Raw genomic sequence first — 17973 nt, 5'->3', positions numbered from 1 at the left:
TGGCTTGCTGCGGCTTGCATGCTATGCTGATCCGAAGCCAGGAGACAGGTGCTTCCTCCTGGTCACCTGTGCAGGTAAAGGACCCAAGCACTTGGGCCATCCTCCACTGCCTTCCTGGACCACAGCGGAGAGCTGGACTGGAAGAGGAGCAACCGGGACAGAATCCAGTGCCCCAGTCGGGACTAGGACCCGGGATGCCAGCATTGTAGGCGGAGGATTAGCCTAGTGAGCCGAGGAACCGGCCTGTATACACTTTTTTGTTGTGATCTTATACAACTCGACTCTTTCCTTCATCATTCTTATGGAATTTTACACATTGTAAAATATATTTAGAGTTACCTTGAAAACTGAGGAAACAGATACCATTAAGTCAGAGAAAGATAAGGATTATCATAGTGTATATGTTAGTGCATTCTGAAAAGTGGAGCTAGAATTAACTACAAAGATTTTAGCCTGTGAGAAAAATGTTCCATTTTGTCTAAGAAAGATATTTTGCAATCTTTCTAGATATTCCATTTTTTTTTCTAAATTTAAACTTTGTGTACAAGTAAATCTCACAACTAAGATATGTTCTAAATTTTTCTATCAGTGGATCTTAAAACCAAATCAGTAACCCAAACCTCAAGAAAAATATGTAGAGAAACACAGAAAAAGAATCAGAGAAGGAGGAAAGGATGATGAAAAAATAGAAGTAAAAAGAATATCCATGAATGTTCTGAAATTATTAAGACAAATTTTAGAAAGAGGAAACTTGTAAAAGTATTTCTTCTCATTAGTGAATTAAATCATTATATTCATCATAATTTATTTAACTAGGTTTTTTTACATCTTTTTCTCATATTACTCTTTGTTTAGCAATTCTTATATGCAAAAGCATTTCACATGGATTTTTCTTGCACATACTTTGAAAATACTTTAAAATAGTTTCACAGAAATTATTCTAAATGTGGCTCAGGAAATTAGTAAATAAGTATATTTCATAATTATTTGTTGATATAACAGCATATAAGCAGTATATGGATTTAAGATAGGTAAAGAAAATATTTCTCATCAATATAGTATAAATTGACAGTGTGATTATTTTGCCTGACTAATTTTAATATTCAATATAAATTTAAGATTTCAATATAGTTTAAATGATATTCTTGTTTCTAAAGTCAAAATAATTTTCTAGTGTCATTTTAATGCTTATGCATAAAGTTCTGATACTACTGAAATTATTCTTTAGATTGAAATAGAGTGTTGTCTAACAATTATAATAGAATAAGTAACTGATGCTTGTAGATCAGAAAGTCAATTATGATCTCTTACATGAAGAAGCCAGATTTTTCAAGATCAACCTATTTTTCCCCTTCAGGAATGGCAAGCTTATTGAAGAAAATGAGAAGTACATATTGAAAGGAAGCAATACAGAGCTCACTGTCAGGAACATAATCAATAGTGATGGGGGCCCTTATGTCTGCAGGGCCACAAATAAGGCAGGAGAAGATGAAAAGCAGGCTTTCCTCCAAGTCTTTGGTAAGTATTATTGCAAAGTGGTCTAAGTTACAATATCTAGAGAAAGTTTAGAAACAAAGCCCTACATACTAAAACACAAAATATTTTCTCATAATAAAACTCCATTTTCATCATTTTGAAATATATTTTTAAATTTTAGCTACCAGGTAATTATTTTAAGAATTATATAAAAATACAGGTGGGAACTTTGGCCTGACATTGGATGATTCATAAGAGAAGCTGGAAGAAAATCCATTTAAATTACATCTTAATGGATATGAGATATTTTATATCTATATGACAGTTGATCTTCATAAATATTTATATGACATGTTGGGATCAGTTTGACTTTCTGTATATTTTCAAAGAGCACATTTACAAGAATACAATTTAGAGCCAATGACCTTAACTAAAATTAAATTTTCTTTTTAATTGTATTAAATGAAAGCTTAAAGTAAATATCTTCCATATATATATTTATGACATAAATATATATAAATATATATATATAATTTGGAAGATATATATATATAGGAGTCATTGTTTATGTTGGGGAAGTTATAGAGCATAGAAAACAAGTGCCTTTTAAAAATTATTTAACGTACATTATTTTGCAAGAATAAAGACAGTTTTGCTGGTGAGTATTTGTGATATGATGTTTTTCTTTAAAAAGCATAATACTAAGAATCCACGCACTATACCAACATTTAGTACATTTGCTGCATATTTAGCAACAGTATTATCAAAATGCTTTCACAACAAGAGAGAAAAGGAAGGAAGAAGAAATCTGAGAGCACAACAGGATCAACTGGGGCAGTTTGCAGGAGCAGAGATTTTCCTTCCACTGATCCTAACATGTATGCTGACACCTGACAGACATACTGTCTAGTGGCTGGTTCTGTACTGTCTGTGATGGAAACATTTTCTGAGCCAGAGAAATTTCTGTAAACCTTATATTCTAGAGAAAGGAACAGACAATAAATAGCCATGCCAAAAACGTTAGAACTAAAGATAATAATTATAATTACAAAATACAAATAATAAAATAACTGGAGCATAATGTTCTATGAAAAATGTGAAACTGAATACATTCAGATGAAATTGGAGGCAGACTGTTATTTTGAGTAGCATGGAGTGAGAATTGACTCTGAATGGTAATGGGTGGGTGATGTTTAAACAAAAATCTTTAGTGATAAGAAACTGACCAAGCTAAGAACCTGTGAAAGCTTCTTCAATTAGAGGAAACATTAAAGACATTTAAAACGCTTAGTAACTAACTTTTTTCCAGAATATCCTGCTTAAAAATGTTATTGTCAGGAGAGAAGGCAGAGACACTGCTGCAGCTAGTCTCCAGTGCCCCCAGCCGCCAGACGGAAGCCAGTCTCTCACCACCTTAAAGTAGGGAGAAATTGCCGTACATTCCACCACTGGCAGTTTTAGCTAAGAGGGAATTCTACAGCCTCTCACTCACTTTTATTTCAGCCTGGAAAGCTGACTGGGGTCTGTGAAACTGCTAGTCTTGGAGCAGGGAAGCTGCATTGCTTTAGAGCTACAGTATTGGTGCCACAATCCCCAGCCATTACTCAGGCTTACCAGTAGGACAAGGGCACAAGCCGTCCTGTTCTCCCTCACCACCAAAAACAAGGTACCGGCTATGACATTCACAAGGGAAACTGACTCTAAACTCTCTGTGGGCCAAATATATACACTTAAGGAAAACATTATTCATCTCAAAGCCATACTTCTATCCCTTTGAGCTAACAAAAGAAATCACTGCACTCCCAGGCTCATTTAGAACCAAAGCTAAAGCAACAAGCCAAGTGGTACCCTGCATTCCAGATAAACCGTAAACTCTTTTCCAGTAAAACCCACTCCATAAAGAAGAGAGTACATGCACACTGGGTTCTAGTCCCGGTCGGGGCACCGGATTCTGTCCCGGTTGCCCCTCTTCCAGGCCAGCTCTCTGCTGTGGCCAGGGAGTGCAGTGGAGGATGGCCCAAGTGCTTGGGCCCTGCACCCCATGGGAGACCAGGATAAGCACCTGGCTCCTGGCTCCTGCCATCGGATCAGCGTGGTGCGCCAGCCGCAGCGCGCTGGTCGCGGCGGCCATTGGAGGGTGAACCAACGGCAAAGGAAGACCTTTCTCTCTGTCTCTCTCTCTCTCACTGTCCACTCTGCCTGTAAAAAAAAAAAAAAAAGAAGAAGAAGAGAGTACACGAGATGGACAGAAGTCAATGTGTAGACACAAAAGACATGAAAAAGCAAGGTAGCATGATACCTCCAAAAGAACACAGGAAGGTTACTGAATTACATCCTGATCTGAAGGAAATCTGTGAAATGACAGTTAGAATTCAAAATAATGAGTGTAAGGAAATTGAACAAGATGAAAGAGAATACATATAGGTTAAATTAATGAGGAAATTAATGCGTGACATGAATGAAAATATTACTAAGGAGACAGAACTCATTAAGAAAAACCAAATAGAAATTTTGCAAACAAAATCTTCAGTCAGTGAAATAAAATATATGATTGAGAGCTTTAACAACAGAATAGATCAAGTGGAAGAATTTATCCCCAGGACATGAATTTCAAAATAACCATATCAGACAAAAACAAAGAGAAAAGAATTAAGAAGAAGGAATAAAGTCTATGTGAAATACGGGATACCATTAAATTACCAAATATTTGTATTATAAGCATTCTGGAAGTAGAAGAAAAGGGAAAAAGCATTAGGAATCTGTTAAATGATAATACTTGAAAATTCCCCAAGTCTTGAAAGAGACATGGACATCCAGATAAAAGCACCTCAAAGAATCACAAGCAGACTCAACCAGAAAAGGTCTATCCAAGGCATGCATGTAATTCTCAAATTGATGAAAGTTAAATAGAAGGAAAGAATCATAAAGACAGCAAGAGAAAAACATCAAGTAACATACAAAGGCAATCAGTTAGGTTAACATCAGATTTCTCAGTGGAAACCCTACAGACCAGAAGACAATGGGAAGATATACTCAAGGCCATAAAAGAAAAAAAAATTACAACCAAGAATATTATATCCAGAGAAGATATCTTTTAAAAACAAAGGAGAAATATTTTCTAGATAAGCAAAAACTGAGAATTTACTACAACCAAGCCAGCCTTGCAAGAAATTGTGATGGGTGTCCTGCATTAGAAGAAATATTAAACACATGTCACCACCAAGTTCACTGATGGAGAAGGTAGAATTATGGCCCAATCAACAAAATGACTAGTCTTACTTCTTATCTATCAGTATTAACTTTGAATGTAAATGAATTAAATTCACCAACCAAAAGACGTAAGTTGGCTGAATGGATAAAAAAAAAAGACCACACTATATGCCTCCTATAAGAAATTCACTTCACTACCAAAGATACACACAGATTGAAAGTGAGGTGTTGGAAAAAAGATCTAACCGGCAAATGGAAACCAAAAGCAACCACGTTATGCTATCCTGACAACAGATGATTTTGACTACGAATGAAAAGCTGTAAAAAGAGATAAAGTAGAATGTTATATTTTGATAAAAAAATTCTATTCTTCAAGAAAACATAACAGCCATAAATATAAATTATATATATATTCATATATATATATTGAATATATATATATTTAAAATTTACCATCCAGATGTATACAGCAAATACTATTTGATCTAAAGGGAAAGACAGACTCCAACACAATAATAGTGGATGTTTTCAACACACTATTCTCATCAATGGACAGGTCATCCAGACAGAAAATCAGTAAAGATACAGAAAAAGCAATATTAAGAGGAAAGTTTATAGCATTAAATGCTTATATTAAAAAAAAGAGAAATGTTTGGTAATAACAATAGATAGAATTAAAAAAGAGAGAATGATTCAACATGGGGAGCAGGCTACACAGCAGATTCATAGAATAATAAATGCCACTCTGACCTCAGAATCAGCCGTTAAGGCATTTGGATCTGGCTGAAGGGCCGTGAGAGCATTACAAGCATGGAAAGCCCAGTCACTGTGGCAAAAATGATCTACATGAAAGATCTCTGTGAGTGAGATCCCAGTGGAAAGTAGGGGCCATCAAAGATGGATGTACTTTTCTCTGAAGGGAGGAGAGAGCTTCCACTTTGCTTATGGCAAAAAAATACTAAAAGAGTTTGTTTTGCTCAAAAGACTTCCATAGCCTTAACATGACAAGAGCCTTGAGTGATCACTGACATCATAAAATAAAGTGTCAATTGTTAAATCAACAATAGGAATCACTTTGCACTTACTCCCCATTTAGGATCTCAATCCTTAATGAGTTGCACAATGAAAATTAACAGTAAAACTGTCTTCAAACAATACTTTATACTTTGTGTGTCTGTGTAGGTGCAAACTGTTGAAATTGCTATTTAGTATAGAGTTGGCCTTCTGTAAATAAAGATAATTAAAAATGAATCTTAATTAAGAATGGGATGGGAGAGGGAGTAGGAGGTGCGATGGGAAGGGGTTGGAGGGACAAGTATGGAGGTAAGAATCGCTATATTCCTAAAGCTGAACCTATGAAATTTGTATGTATTAAAATAAAGTAAAAGAGAGAAAGAGAAATGTTTCAAGTTAAAGATCTAATGATGAATCTTGAAGACTTATTAATACAAGAAGAAACCAAACCACAAATCAGCAGGAGGCAAGACGTAATAAGGATCAGAGCAGAAATAAATGAAACTAACTAAAGAATAAAAAAATCAACAAAACTAGAAATTGGTTTGTTGAGAAGACAAAATAAACTTCTAGCCAGAATATCAAAGAAAAATGGAAAATACTCAAATAAAGTTAGATATGAAAAATGGAACACTACATATTGAAATCAGGAATTGCAATGCCTCTAGCTCTGTTCTTGTTGTATATGGTGGCTTTAGCTATCCGTGGTCTCCTGTGTTTCCATACGAATTTTAGCATCACTTTTCTAAACCTGGAAAGAATGTCATTGGTATTTTGATTGGAATTGCATTGGCTCTATAGATTGTCTTTAGTAGTATGGACATTTTAATGATGTTTATTCTTTCAATCCATGAACATGGAAGAGATTTTATTTTGATGATTTCTTCTATTTCTTTCTTTAGTTTTTATAATTTTCATCATAAAGATCTTTTACATCCTTGGTTAAATTTACTTTAAGGTATTTGATTTTTTGGAGCTATTATGAACAGAACTAATTTTGAAAATTATTTCTGATCCAAGGTATTGTGTTGCTAGATAAGGCTATTGATTTTTGTACAATGCTTTTATAACCTTCAACATTACCAAACTCTTATATGAGTTCCAAAAGTCTCTTAGTGGTGTATTTTCAATCCCCAGCATGCATGAACATGTCATCTGCAAACGCAAATAGTGTGTGATTTTTTCCTTTCTGATTTGTCTCCCTTTAATTTTTATTTCTTGCCTAATGGCCCTGGCTAAAACTTCCTGGACTATATTAAATAGCAATGGTGAAAATGGGCATCCTTGTCTGGTACTGGATCTTAGATATTCAATAGGATGCTGGATGTGTCGAGAAATGTTCTTTCTAAATTCAATTTGTTTAAGGTTTCATCATAAAATTATGTTTTCTTTTATCAAATGCTTTTGCTGCATCTCTTGAGATAACTGTATGGTTTTGGTTTTTCAGTTTGTTAGAGGGATGTGTAACATTTATTCATCTGTGAATGTTGAACCATCCTGCATACCACGGGTAAATCCCACATAGTATGGGTGAATGATTTTTCTGATGTGTGGTTGGATTCAATTAGCTAATATTTTGCTGATGATTTTTGCATCTATGTTCATCAAGGATATTGGTCTATATTTCTCTTTCTCTCTTATATCTTTTTCTGACTAAATAATTAAGGTAATTTAGGCTTCATGAGGTGAGTTTTGGGAGGATTCCTTCCTTTTCAAATGTTATGAATAGTTTAAGAATTGGAGTTCTTTAAATATGTGGTAGCATTCAGCAGTGAAGCCATCTGGTCTTGGGCTTTTTTTTTTTTTTTCAGAAAGTCTTTGTTATTGATCCAATCTCTGTCTTGGTGATTGGTCTGTTTAGGTTTTCTATGTCTTCATGACTCAATTTTGATAGATTGCATGTGTGTGGAAATCTATTCCTTGCTTATAGGTTTCCCAATTTGTTGGCATAGAGTTCTTTGTAGTAATTCCTGATAATTCTTTTTATTCCTGTGATAACTGTTGTTACATTTATTTTTTTCATCTCTAATGTTATTGATATGCATCTTCTCCATCTTTTCTTCAGTTAGTTGGGTCAATAGCATATCAATTTTGTTTATTTTTTCAAAAAAAACCAGTTCTTCATTTCACTGATTGTTATAAATCTCCTTCTTAACACTGATTTTCCTATATCCCATAAGTTTTGATATGATGTATTGTCACCTTCATTTGTTCCCAGAAATTTTGTAATTTGGGAACTAGTTTTATAGTTTATTCTCATAATATAGCTCATTGAGGGCAGGGGTCCTGCATGGGGAGTTAGTGTACTGTGACCTCTGTTTTTAATTAACAATTAACGTTTATGTATGACTTCAGTGACCACCTGAGATTTTGACATGAGCTGCCTTGGCTTGAAGAATTTTGAGTCCACAAACTCCATCAGTATTTAGACAAGGCCATGAGCAAAGTGGAAGTTCTCTCCTCCCTTTGGAGAAAAGTGCATCCTTCTTTGATGGCCAATTCTTTCTGCTGAGGTCTCATAGAGGTCCGTCATGTATAACATTTTTTGCCACATTATCTTGACTTTCCATGCCTGAAATGCTCTTATGCGATTTTCACAAGGACCAGAAAACCTTAAGAGCTGATTCTGAGATCAGAGTGTTACTTAAAGTGATTGTCATTCTGTGAGTCTGCTCTGTGGACTGTGTCCTATGTTGGAACATTCTCTCCTTTTTAATTCTATCTATTATTATTACCAGACAATTGATCCTATTATCACATTAACACTTAATCATATCTATATCTTCACTTTAACACTTAATATGATCACTTTAACAATTAAGATAACATTTTTACCACCAATCTTAATGGGATTTGGAGTCCCATGACAAGTTTTTCTTTATGTTTTACTGTGGAAAGTTTGACTACAATGTATCATGGTGAAAATCTTTTCTGTTCATATCTTTAGGAGTTCTATGTGCTTCCTCCCCTTGAGTGTTCTTTTCTTTCTCCAAATTGTGAAGTTTTCTGTAATTATTTCACTAAATAGGCCTTCTAGGCCATTCTCTCTTTCTTCCCAGAAATACCTAAGACCCATCTGGTGGATCACTTTATAGTATCCCATAAATCTCCAACACTGTTTTTAAGTTTTCTAAACAGCCTGGTACAAGTACAAAAACAGATTCGTAGACCAATGGTATAGAATAGAAGCTCCAGATCAATCCATGCATCTACAACCAACTTATACTTTTATCCCATGGATGAGTGTGTTGACAGATTACAAAAGAAAGCCTTCACTTTACTGAAATAATTAGTGCTGGCTTTTATCCACTTTCTGCCTAAACCTGTAAAAAATTAAGTAGCATATAACATAATATCAGGCAGTAATAAATAATATAGAATTTAAAAAATAAAGATCTTTTATATGTAATCTTATGAAATTAATATTAATTTAAATTAGAAAACTTGTTTTCTGTTTATATAAGTGATACTAATAAAAATAGTCAATTTGATGTAAAATATATTAATATAAAATGCTACAGAAGATATATATTACACATATATAGGAAATACATGCACCTTTAAAAATTAATTATATGCCTTTCAGAGAGGAAGAAAATAATAACTTGATGTTTACAATAGAAAAATTATGAAAATATTTATAATTATTTTGTTGGCTTCTAAGCCATTCAAATTGTCTTTAAAATGATAATAGATCAGCATTGTTTTCTAAATATTTTTTATCCTGCACTCTGAGACTCTCTTGTCACACTTGCAGAGAATGCCATACCACAGTAGTTGCTACAAATTTAATTTATCACATACTATTACGGCATGTACTCATATGTCTTCTATCCCTTATTTCTGACAAGAAGTATTTCCTGCAATACGGATTGAGTAATGTATATATTCTTTACAGTACAGCCTCACATCATACGACTTCAAAATGAAACTACATATGAGAATGGTCATGTTACACTCATCTGTGAAGCAGAAGGGGAGCCTATTCCAGAGATAACTTGGAAAAGAGCTGTAGATGGCATCACATTTTCTGAAGGCGATAAGGTAACAGCAATCAATGTATAACAGTTGCCAATACCATTGTAGATTCTGGAGTTCTGAATATTATTAAATCTCATGTGAGTCTCTAATTTGTCAAGTATTTTTCACCAATAAAATTAATGATTTAATTGTTTAAAGGACACTAGCACAAATTGTTTTGAATTAACTTTGGAGGAGAAATCAAATGTATAATATTTAATGATTTTTATTAAGTAATAAATATAGCCTATTTCTATTAGTGTTAAGGTTGCTCACATGGACTTTTGATATACATCCAATCCATGAAATATGCTGTGGCAATTTTAACCTGTATCCCTGCTGTGTAAATGACTAGTCCAAATTAAAAATTTTTGGCTACCCTTCAACTTTTTACTCTTTAGAACTGTTTTTCATTGTTGTTCAGAAGATTAGTTTTCTGATTTCAATAACAGATTCTAATAAGAGAAATAAGAATTAAGATAACATAATAATTTGCTAATTCTTCACCATAATGCTTTTGATTTGTTTTTCAGAAATTGACTAAACGTTATCATGTGTTGTACTATATTTTATGGATTTTCATTAGTGTTGTTTTTCATAGCGATTCACTCAAAGCACTAAATATAGAGAAAGATAAAAAAGAAAGGAGAATATAGTGAATTAATGACATAAAGGAAGTCACGTTTTTATTTAAATAAAGGTCATGAAGTTAGACTTTCTGATTGCTTTTCTCTCCTCAAGGAGTATTTTTCCTTTAAACTACTTTCATAAATTTTAATTAATTTTCAGAAACCATCTGAGCTCTAAAAATACATACACTACAAAACACCTTTCACTTAATAGCACTCACAGATGAAAAAATGATATTGAATATCATGTTAACCCTATTAATTGACAAAAGACATATATCTTGTCCATTCATTATTTTTGAAAGAATATTTGCTATATATATTACCCTTTTTGTCTCATTTCCTTACCATTAAGGCATTTTTAAGATATTATATCTGTTTTTAATAATATTTATACAGTTTTGATGTAATTATTTTATATATTAATCTTGAAAATAAAATTTTAATATGAAATTCATTGTCTCTTAAAATCCACTAAAATGTTACAGAGTTTGCTTTTATATTTCCTTAACATACAATAATAGATATGACTACAGCCCAGTTGCCAAAATTGAAGATAATTAAATTTTAATAAATTTTGGAAAATACAGTCAAATATATAAAACTATGAAGGACACTTTTCAGATTTCAATTTGGCATGTTTCTTTATATTAACTCACTGAGGAGTATTCTTCCCTTTGGCCTTTTTTAAACAAACATTCATATAACTAATATGCTTTCTATTTATTTTGCTGTCTGCTGTAAAGTTCTGTGAAGTTCTCTTTTCAAGGATTGCTCCTCATTTTCTAGATGTCTCCTTATGACTTTACTAAGGTTGTAAGATAAAATATCCTCATCCATTTTATTTATAAAAAATGATCAGGAAACCAAAAAGCTGTAACATTTTTTTTTGACAGGCAGAGTGGACAGTGAGAGAGAGAGACAGAGAGAAAGGTCTTCCTTTGCCATTGGTTCACCCTCCAATGGCCGCCGCGGCCAGCGCACTGCGGACAGGGCTCCGCACTGATCCGAAGGCAGGAGGCAGGTGCTTCTATTGGTCTCCCATGGGGTGCAAGGCCTAAGCACTTGGGCCATCCTCCACTGTACTCCCTGGCCACAGCAGAGTGCTTGCCTGGAAGAGGGGCAACTGGGACAGAATCCAGCGCCCCAACCGGGACTAGAACCCGGTGTGCCGTTGCTGCAAGGCGGAGGATTAGCCTAGTGAGCTGTGGCGCCAGCCAAAAAGCTGTAACATTTTATTCTTGGATCTTTACCCCAGGCCACCTCAAACCTTACCTAGAAATATCTTCTATAGTAGATTTAAAAATAATGTTTTATTTTCTGTTCCTAATGAATATCTCTATGAAAGAACATACTCTTTCACCATGATTTGTCAAAAAATTATAAAAACCTAAATATGCATTCTTCTCCAACTTTTACACAATTAATAAATAAATTAAAGCTATTCATTTATGTCATGGTACGTCTCTGAAAAAATTAAAAAATTAAAAATAAAAAATAAATTTAATTTTTTTTAAATTTAAAAAAATTAAAAATTTTTTTTTTAGTTTTTACCAATAAACCTTTTTATCCTATTATTATCAACTGCTGCAACAGAAAAATTCACAAATTGAATATTTTAGGTGACCTTTCTGAAAGCAAATCTAATTTTGAATTTCAAATTTGTGGTTTACTTTGATGATATAATATAGCATTTTTTCATATGAGTTTATCCCTTTTAAAATGTTAATAATTACATCCCTCTTATTGTTGTAAGGAATATGAATATATACATGATATGTTTGTTGTAAGGCATATGAATGTATATAATTATATAATACGTATATATAACATGAATGTATATAATACATATAAAATATGTGAAAAATATTTAGCATATTTTACATATGCCATAAACTTTTATCTTTGTCATATCATACAAATTTTTAGCATGAATTTTCCTGTTGTTATTATTCTGAATAAATCTTAGTTTCCAAAAGACTTCATAAATTCTGTCACCCAAAACTTGCTTGAACACTAAAACAATGACAGATTATATTGAAATCATATAATTTTTCTCATGAAAATTGCCATGAGATGGCATAATTTATAAGAATTATTTGGAGATCCTGTTGTAGTTCATATGTATCCTCTCCCTAATTTGGATTTAGTGAAACTACTCTAGGGCAAACCATGCATTTATTTTAACTTTTATTTAATAAATATGAATTTCCAAAGTACAACTTTTGGATTGTAGTGGCTTTCCTCCCTCCCTGTAACCTTCCTCCCCCCGCAACCATCCCATCTCCCACTCCTTCTCTCATTCCATTCTTCATCAAGATTCATTTTCAATTATCTTTATGTACAGAAGATCAACTTAGTATATACTAAGTAAAGATTTCAACAGTTTGCACCCACTCAGAAACCCAAAGTATAAAGTACTGTTTGAGTACTAGTTATAGCATTAATTCACAATACACAAGACATTAAGGACAGAGATCCTACATGAGGATAAGTGCACAGTGACTCCTGTTGATTTAACAATTGACACTCTTATTTATGACATCAGTAATCACCCGAGACACTTGTCATGAGCTGCCAAGGCTATGGAAGCCTCTTGAGTTCGCCAACTCCGATCTTATTTAGACAAGGCCATATTCAAAGTGGCAGTTCTCCCTTCAGAGAAAGTTACCTCCTTCTTTGATGGCCCGTTCTTTCCGCTGGGATCTCACTCACAGAGATCTTTCATTTAGGTCATTTTTTTTGCCACAGTGTCTTCAGCCATGCATATTCAATGAATTCATATAGATATGTTTCCATCCATATTGTGCAAGACAACTCTTAACATTGCAAACATGTGGATCATAAAACAACAAAATGCCATCAGTATCACATGGATCAAACTAATAATTTCATTCAACATCACGATAACATACTTAGTAAATGTGTTCATCTTGTTCATTTTCAAAGAGGATAAATGTCTAAAAGAATGGAATCCATTTTCCTTGTATTGAGTTTACAATCAATCACTAAAGAGCACAAAATAAATGAGGATAAAATATACATGGTTAAAGCTATAGGTAAGTGAGCATTATATGAATTGAAGAATCAGATGAAAATATACAATTTAATTATACATACCATTAGACCCTACAGCCCTCCCTTGGGAGAGAAAGAGAAGCTAGGGTTACCAAATATGTGTAGTCTTAAAAACTATTCATATAAATTTCAAGTATATTTTATAGGCATATACACTTGCTATAATAATATTTCCAATTGTCCAATATTATCACAGGTTAATATTTTGTCCTTTGTTTCACTGAATAACTTGTCACTAAATTCTATTTGTTAATTTGAAATTGATCACACATTTATTTTTGTGATAATAAAAATATTGATGATATTTCTATTAAAATATCATTGATGTCCTGAGATTATTCAAATCTAATCAAATTCAGTTCAATTTCAGAATATAATTAGGAGTCTTCTCAAGGTGCATGCATGTAAGAAAACTAGAAGCTCCTGGTCTCTCTCCATAATTGATGCTATATACTAAATTTTACAATTTAAACAAACATAATAAACTTTAAGACATAACCAGTGCTATTATTCAAGAATACAAAATAGCCAAGAATTACAGCTTTAAAATTGTCTTTTACATCGTAAGCAATCTAATTTTTTTGCCTTAAAAATGTTTATAAAATAAAACCATGAATCTTCCCAAAAGTTGCACTGAAGAATTTGTGAGATTGTGTCTAAAGTGATCTGACATAGTCCCTGGCACACAATATAAATACTAACTAAATGTTTACACTTAATGTTGAAAAGACTCATCTATTTTGAACCAAAGTTTCTTTCAATAATCTATCATTATTTTTGTTGATCAATAAATGTTAGAATAAATCGGTAAATGCCACAGCGATTGATTTAATTATGACTGGAAGTCATGAAAAGTGTCATACAAACCGAAGTTTATTCCTGACTTTGTCACTTTTGTTGTGTCATTGGTCACCTTACTTCTCATATGTAATTTCAGTTTCTGTGGATCATAAGATCCTACCTGGAAAATTTTTTCTGAAAATGAAAGAGCACAGCTAACTAACTACATCCAAACACAAATCAAACTTATTTTCCATTGACCTTGTAGATAATCAGAATTCTTTAGTATTAAACTTATTGTTATGTTACATTTAGATATTTTATAAATAGAAAAAGTGTTGCATTCTGTGCCAATTAGTTCTACCCCAAAAAGAACCTCAAAAAATCTTCATGGTCTGGCCATGGATAAATGAAGAAATTACATCCTTGATAATGAGAGCCTTCCCCCTAGTTGTCACAGATTGTGTTCCTTTAACGTAGGTGCAAAAAGTTCACTTTAAAATTATCTCTGGCCAGCGCCGCGGCTCACTAGGCTAATCCTCTGCGTTGTGGCGCCGGCACACAGGGTTCTAGTCCCGGTTGGGGCACCGGATTCTGTCCCGGTTGCCCCTCTTCCAAGCCAGCTCTCTGCTGTGGCTAGGGAGTGCAGTGGAGGATGGCCCAAGTGTTTGAGCCCTGCACCCCATGGGAGACCAGGATAAGTACCTGGCTCCTGCCATCGGTTCAGCGCGATGCGCCAGCCGCAGCGCGCCAGCTGCTGCGGCCATTGGGGGGTGAACCAACAGCAAAGGAAGACCTTTCTCTCTGTCTCTCTCTCTCACTGTCCACTCTGCCTGTCAAAAAATAAATAAAAATAAATAAAAAAATTATCTCTAACATTAATTCAGTGATTTAGATATGAGGTTGTATCATCTTTCAAAATTTCCAATTTTGAGCTTATGTATCCCATTTCTTTTGGAGGCTGATGATGTCCTGCATTTAGGAAACAGAAAGAAAGGGAGGGAGGGAGAGAGGGAGGGAACAAAGAAGGAATAAAAGGAAGGAAGTTGGGAAGGAAGGAAGGAAGAAGTAAGAGAGAGTATTAGAGAAAGAAACAGAAATAGGAAGGAAGGAAAGAAGGGAGGGAGGGAGGGATGGCAGAAGGAAGAGAGAGAAAGGAAGCTGCTAGATGGACAAAAGAGGGAGGGAGGGAATTATTATATTTTTAGAATTATATCTTAGAACTACATTGGTTCTGTTAACTTTGTATTAATATCATATTGGCATGATAATTGATGAGAACTATGTTGTAGTAGTTATACATTTGCTGTGATCTTGACAATCTAATTCCTCATACAGAAAGGAAATCAACTTAATTGAAAAAAAGGTAAGTCTGCATCTGTGTCTCATCTTAGCCACCTTATGTTTGACTTCAATCTCCAATGAAGTTGGAAGTACAGAGGACTGCCATAGCTTTCTAAGTGGATAATGATTAATTCAGAGGCCTCTATGACATTATAAACTATCTACATATGTGACTTAATCAGAATTAGGCACATCCTAGAGTTATTTCAACACCATTTCTTACGTCATCTCATTTCTGTCTTCTCCCACACCTTCACATTTTTCCTCTCCTTAAAATAAGCAATTTGTTGTGCCTTTACAGCCTTTTCATATCTCTCTTCTTATCCAACAATACTGTTGATTTACAATGAACTCACATACATTCTAAAATGTACTTAACGTAGGTTGTTTAGCCCAGCTGTTATTTAGCATGGCCACATTCCTTATTGTAGCGCCTGCGTTAAAGTCCGAACTTTCCTTATATTGTAGATTTCTGTTCTGTTAACTCAAATTCTTGGATACATGCCACAATGCAGCCAACTGGATTGAGGCCTTGGCTCCTCGCTCCAGCCCACCTCCACCTTACTCCAGGATGTTGTATGTAACCAGGGAGTGAACCAGCAGAAGGAAATTCTCTTCCTATCACTTCCCTCTCTCACTCTCTCTCTATCTCTCTCTCTCTGTTGCTCTACTTTCCAAATACTTTTTCTAAATAGATAAATTTTTAAAATTAAAAAAAGTTAAAGAACCTTAACAAGATGTTAAAGTACAAAGAACAACAACACAACAACAACAACAAAAACTCAAAATCATGTTTATATTCCATCAAACAGTGTTGCTTAGGAATACTTTGTTCCTCAAAAATTTTTCAAAATACGATTTCATAAGAAGTGATTAAATTGGTTGCTTTTGAATATCTTCCTAGAAATATTATGTGACTTGTCAATTTTCATATCATATGAAAGTAGAAAGTTCTACTACTATAAATATTTTTTGCTGTAGACTTCTTATAAAATGATAAACAAGAGTAAGCAATTCCATGTGTATGAATAGAATGTTTTATATAATTATAAAGTGCTTATTATATTGTCTAGTAGATGTCATCTCCTTTGTGTCATTTATCTACTCTTAAGATACAGAATCTATAATTATTTTATTCCTGTTATACTTGGCCTACCTAGTAAATTATAGGCCTACCTCCAGTAGAAATTAATCTCACTTCACAATGAATAAGAAGTATTTGAAAAGCAAAAAAAAAAAAAAGTAAGTTATTACAATCATAAAGGAGGATGTCTCAAATAACTCATCTGATTTCCAGCTTTATCTCTTTCCTACCTTTGAGTGCTACCTTGTCAGAGACTTAATTTTTTAATGGAATTATTTTTTTCATGTCCTACCTAATAATATTAGTGAAATCATAAGAATGATGTAAATGCCAGTTGCATTTTAAATATGCATAAAATTAATACAAAATATTGGGAGTTAAATGATACAAAATTTAGCTATGAAATTTTGAGTAGAGCATAATTAAGATATTTCAATTAGTCCAGAATCCATTCTCTACCCCCACTCTGCCCCTCTGGTACAAGCACTTCCCTCCAGGAAATATGTTAGCTTCACCTCACTAATGGGAACAGAGTACATTCACACATCATTGTTACAGAAATTTATTTAATTTTAATCCTTAAGGCTAAATGTTCTTTTCAAAAAACTGAATAGAGTTACCAACTTAAAAAGCAATTTCCTCCATTTTTGATCCAGTAAAATAGAAAATGTAAGTGTTGGTTTGAGTTTAAATCACCTCAAAACTTTGTGAATAAAATAGTAGTTTTTCCTGTAGTTTTTTATCCATTTGAAAAAAAATATATCTTCCTGTATTTAAGCAAATGGCCTTAGTATTCAAGAATAAACTTTTTTATTGAGTCCAAAGTAGGGATTGTCAGCTTTAGTTTTACATTTACATATAGAAGTCATACCTTTAGCAAAGCATTCCTTTCTACTATTCGATGTAGAAATGGTAAGCATTTTTCTCCATGATACTTTCAGATACTGTAATCTAAAGTATACATAAATCAACTGCGTTTGCAAACTAAAATGATAATTCAGCAGGATTTCTTTCAGTAATTGAGATAGATTGGTCCGTAGACACAACTACCTGAAAAGAACATAATGTTTTAACTTTTATAATGATTTAATTGTCTAGCATAATAAATATTAGACAACTACTGCATTCATGGTTATATTACTGCTTTATTCTAAGGACATAATTCTTTATTATGCATGAACAACTATTTTACTGAATTGACACTTACAAAATGGGAGTTCTGCTGTAGACATATGGAAACCTGATATTTCAAAAATTATTTACTTAAGAAGAGATTCCAAGATGCTGGAATAGGTCAAGAGCATACTGCTTTAGGATAGGGGAAAATAGTTTTAAAAC

At 33.4% G+C, this 17973-nt stretch overlaps 1 protein-coding gene across 6 annotated transcripts in view; it reads left to right on the top strand.

The window, feature by feature from the left end:
• NCAM2 (neural cell adhesion molecule 2) overlaps nt 1-17973 on the top strand; it is a 604741-nt gene that overhangs the window by 365274 nt on the left and 221494 nt on the right. For all 6 annotated transcript variants that reach the window (XR_011388335.1, XM_051819201.2, XM_070073156.1 and 3 more), the window contains 2 exons: nt 1358-1518; nt 9599-9744. Coding sequence is in view for 5 of the 6 variants with exons in the window: in XM_051819201.2 (XP_051675161.1) it covers nt 1358-1518; nt 9599-9744 (307 nt within the window). In the remaining variant the exon portion in view is untranslated. The remainder of the gene's footprint in view (nt 1-1357; nt 1519-9598; nt 9745-17973) is intronic.

The sequence above is a fragment of the Oryctolagus cuniculus genome, chromosome 4 (genome assembly GCF_964237555.1).
Source record: "Oryctolagus cuniculus chromosome 4, mOryCun1.1, whole genome shotgun sequence".
In the NCBI taxonomy this organism is placed as follows: Eukaryota; Metazoa; Chordata; class Mammalia; order Lagomorpha; family Leporidae; genus Oryctolagus; species Oryctolagus cuniculus.
The sequence above is the reverse complement of the archived record's forward strand: the minus strand, read 5'-3'. Positions and strand labels throughout refer to the sequence as shown.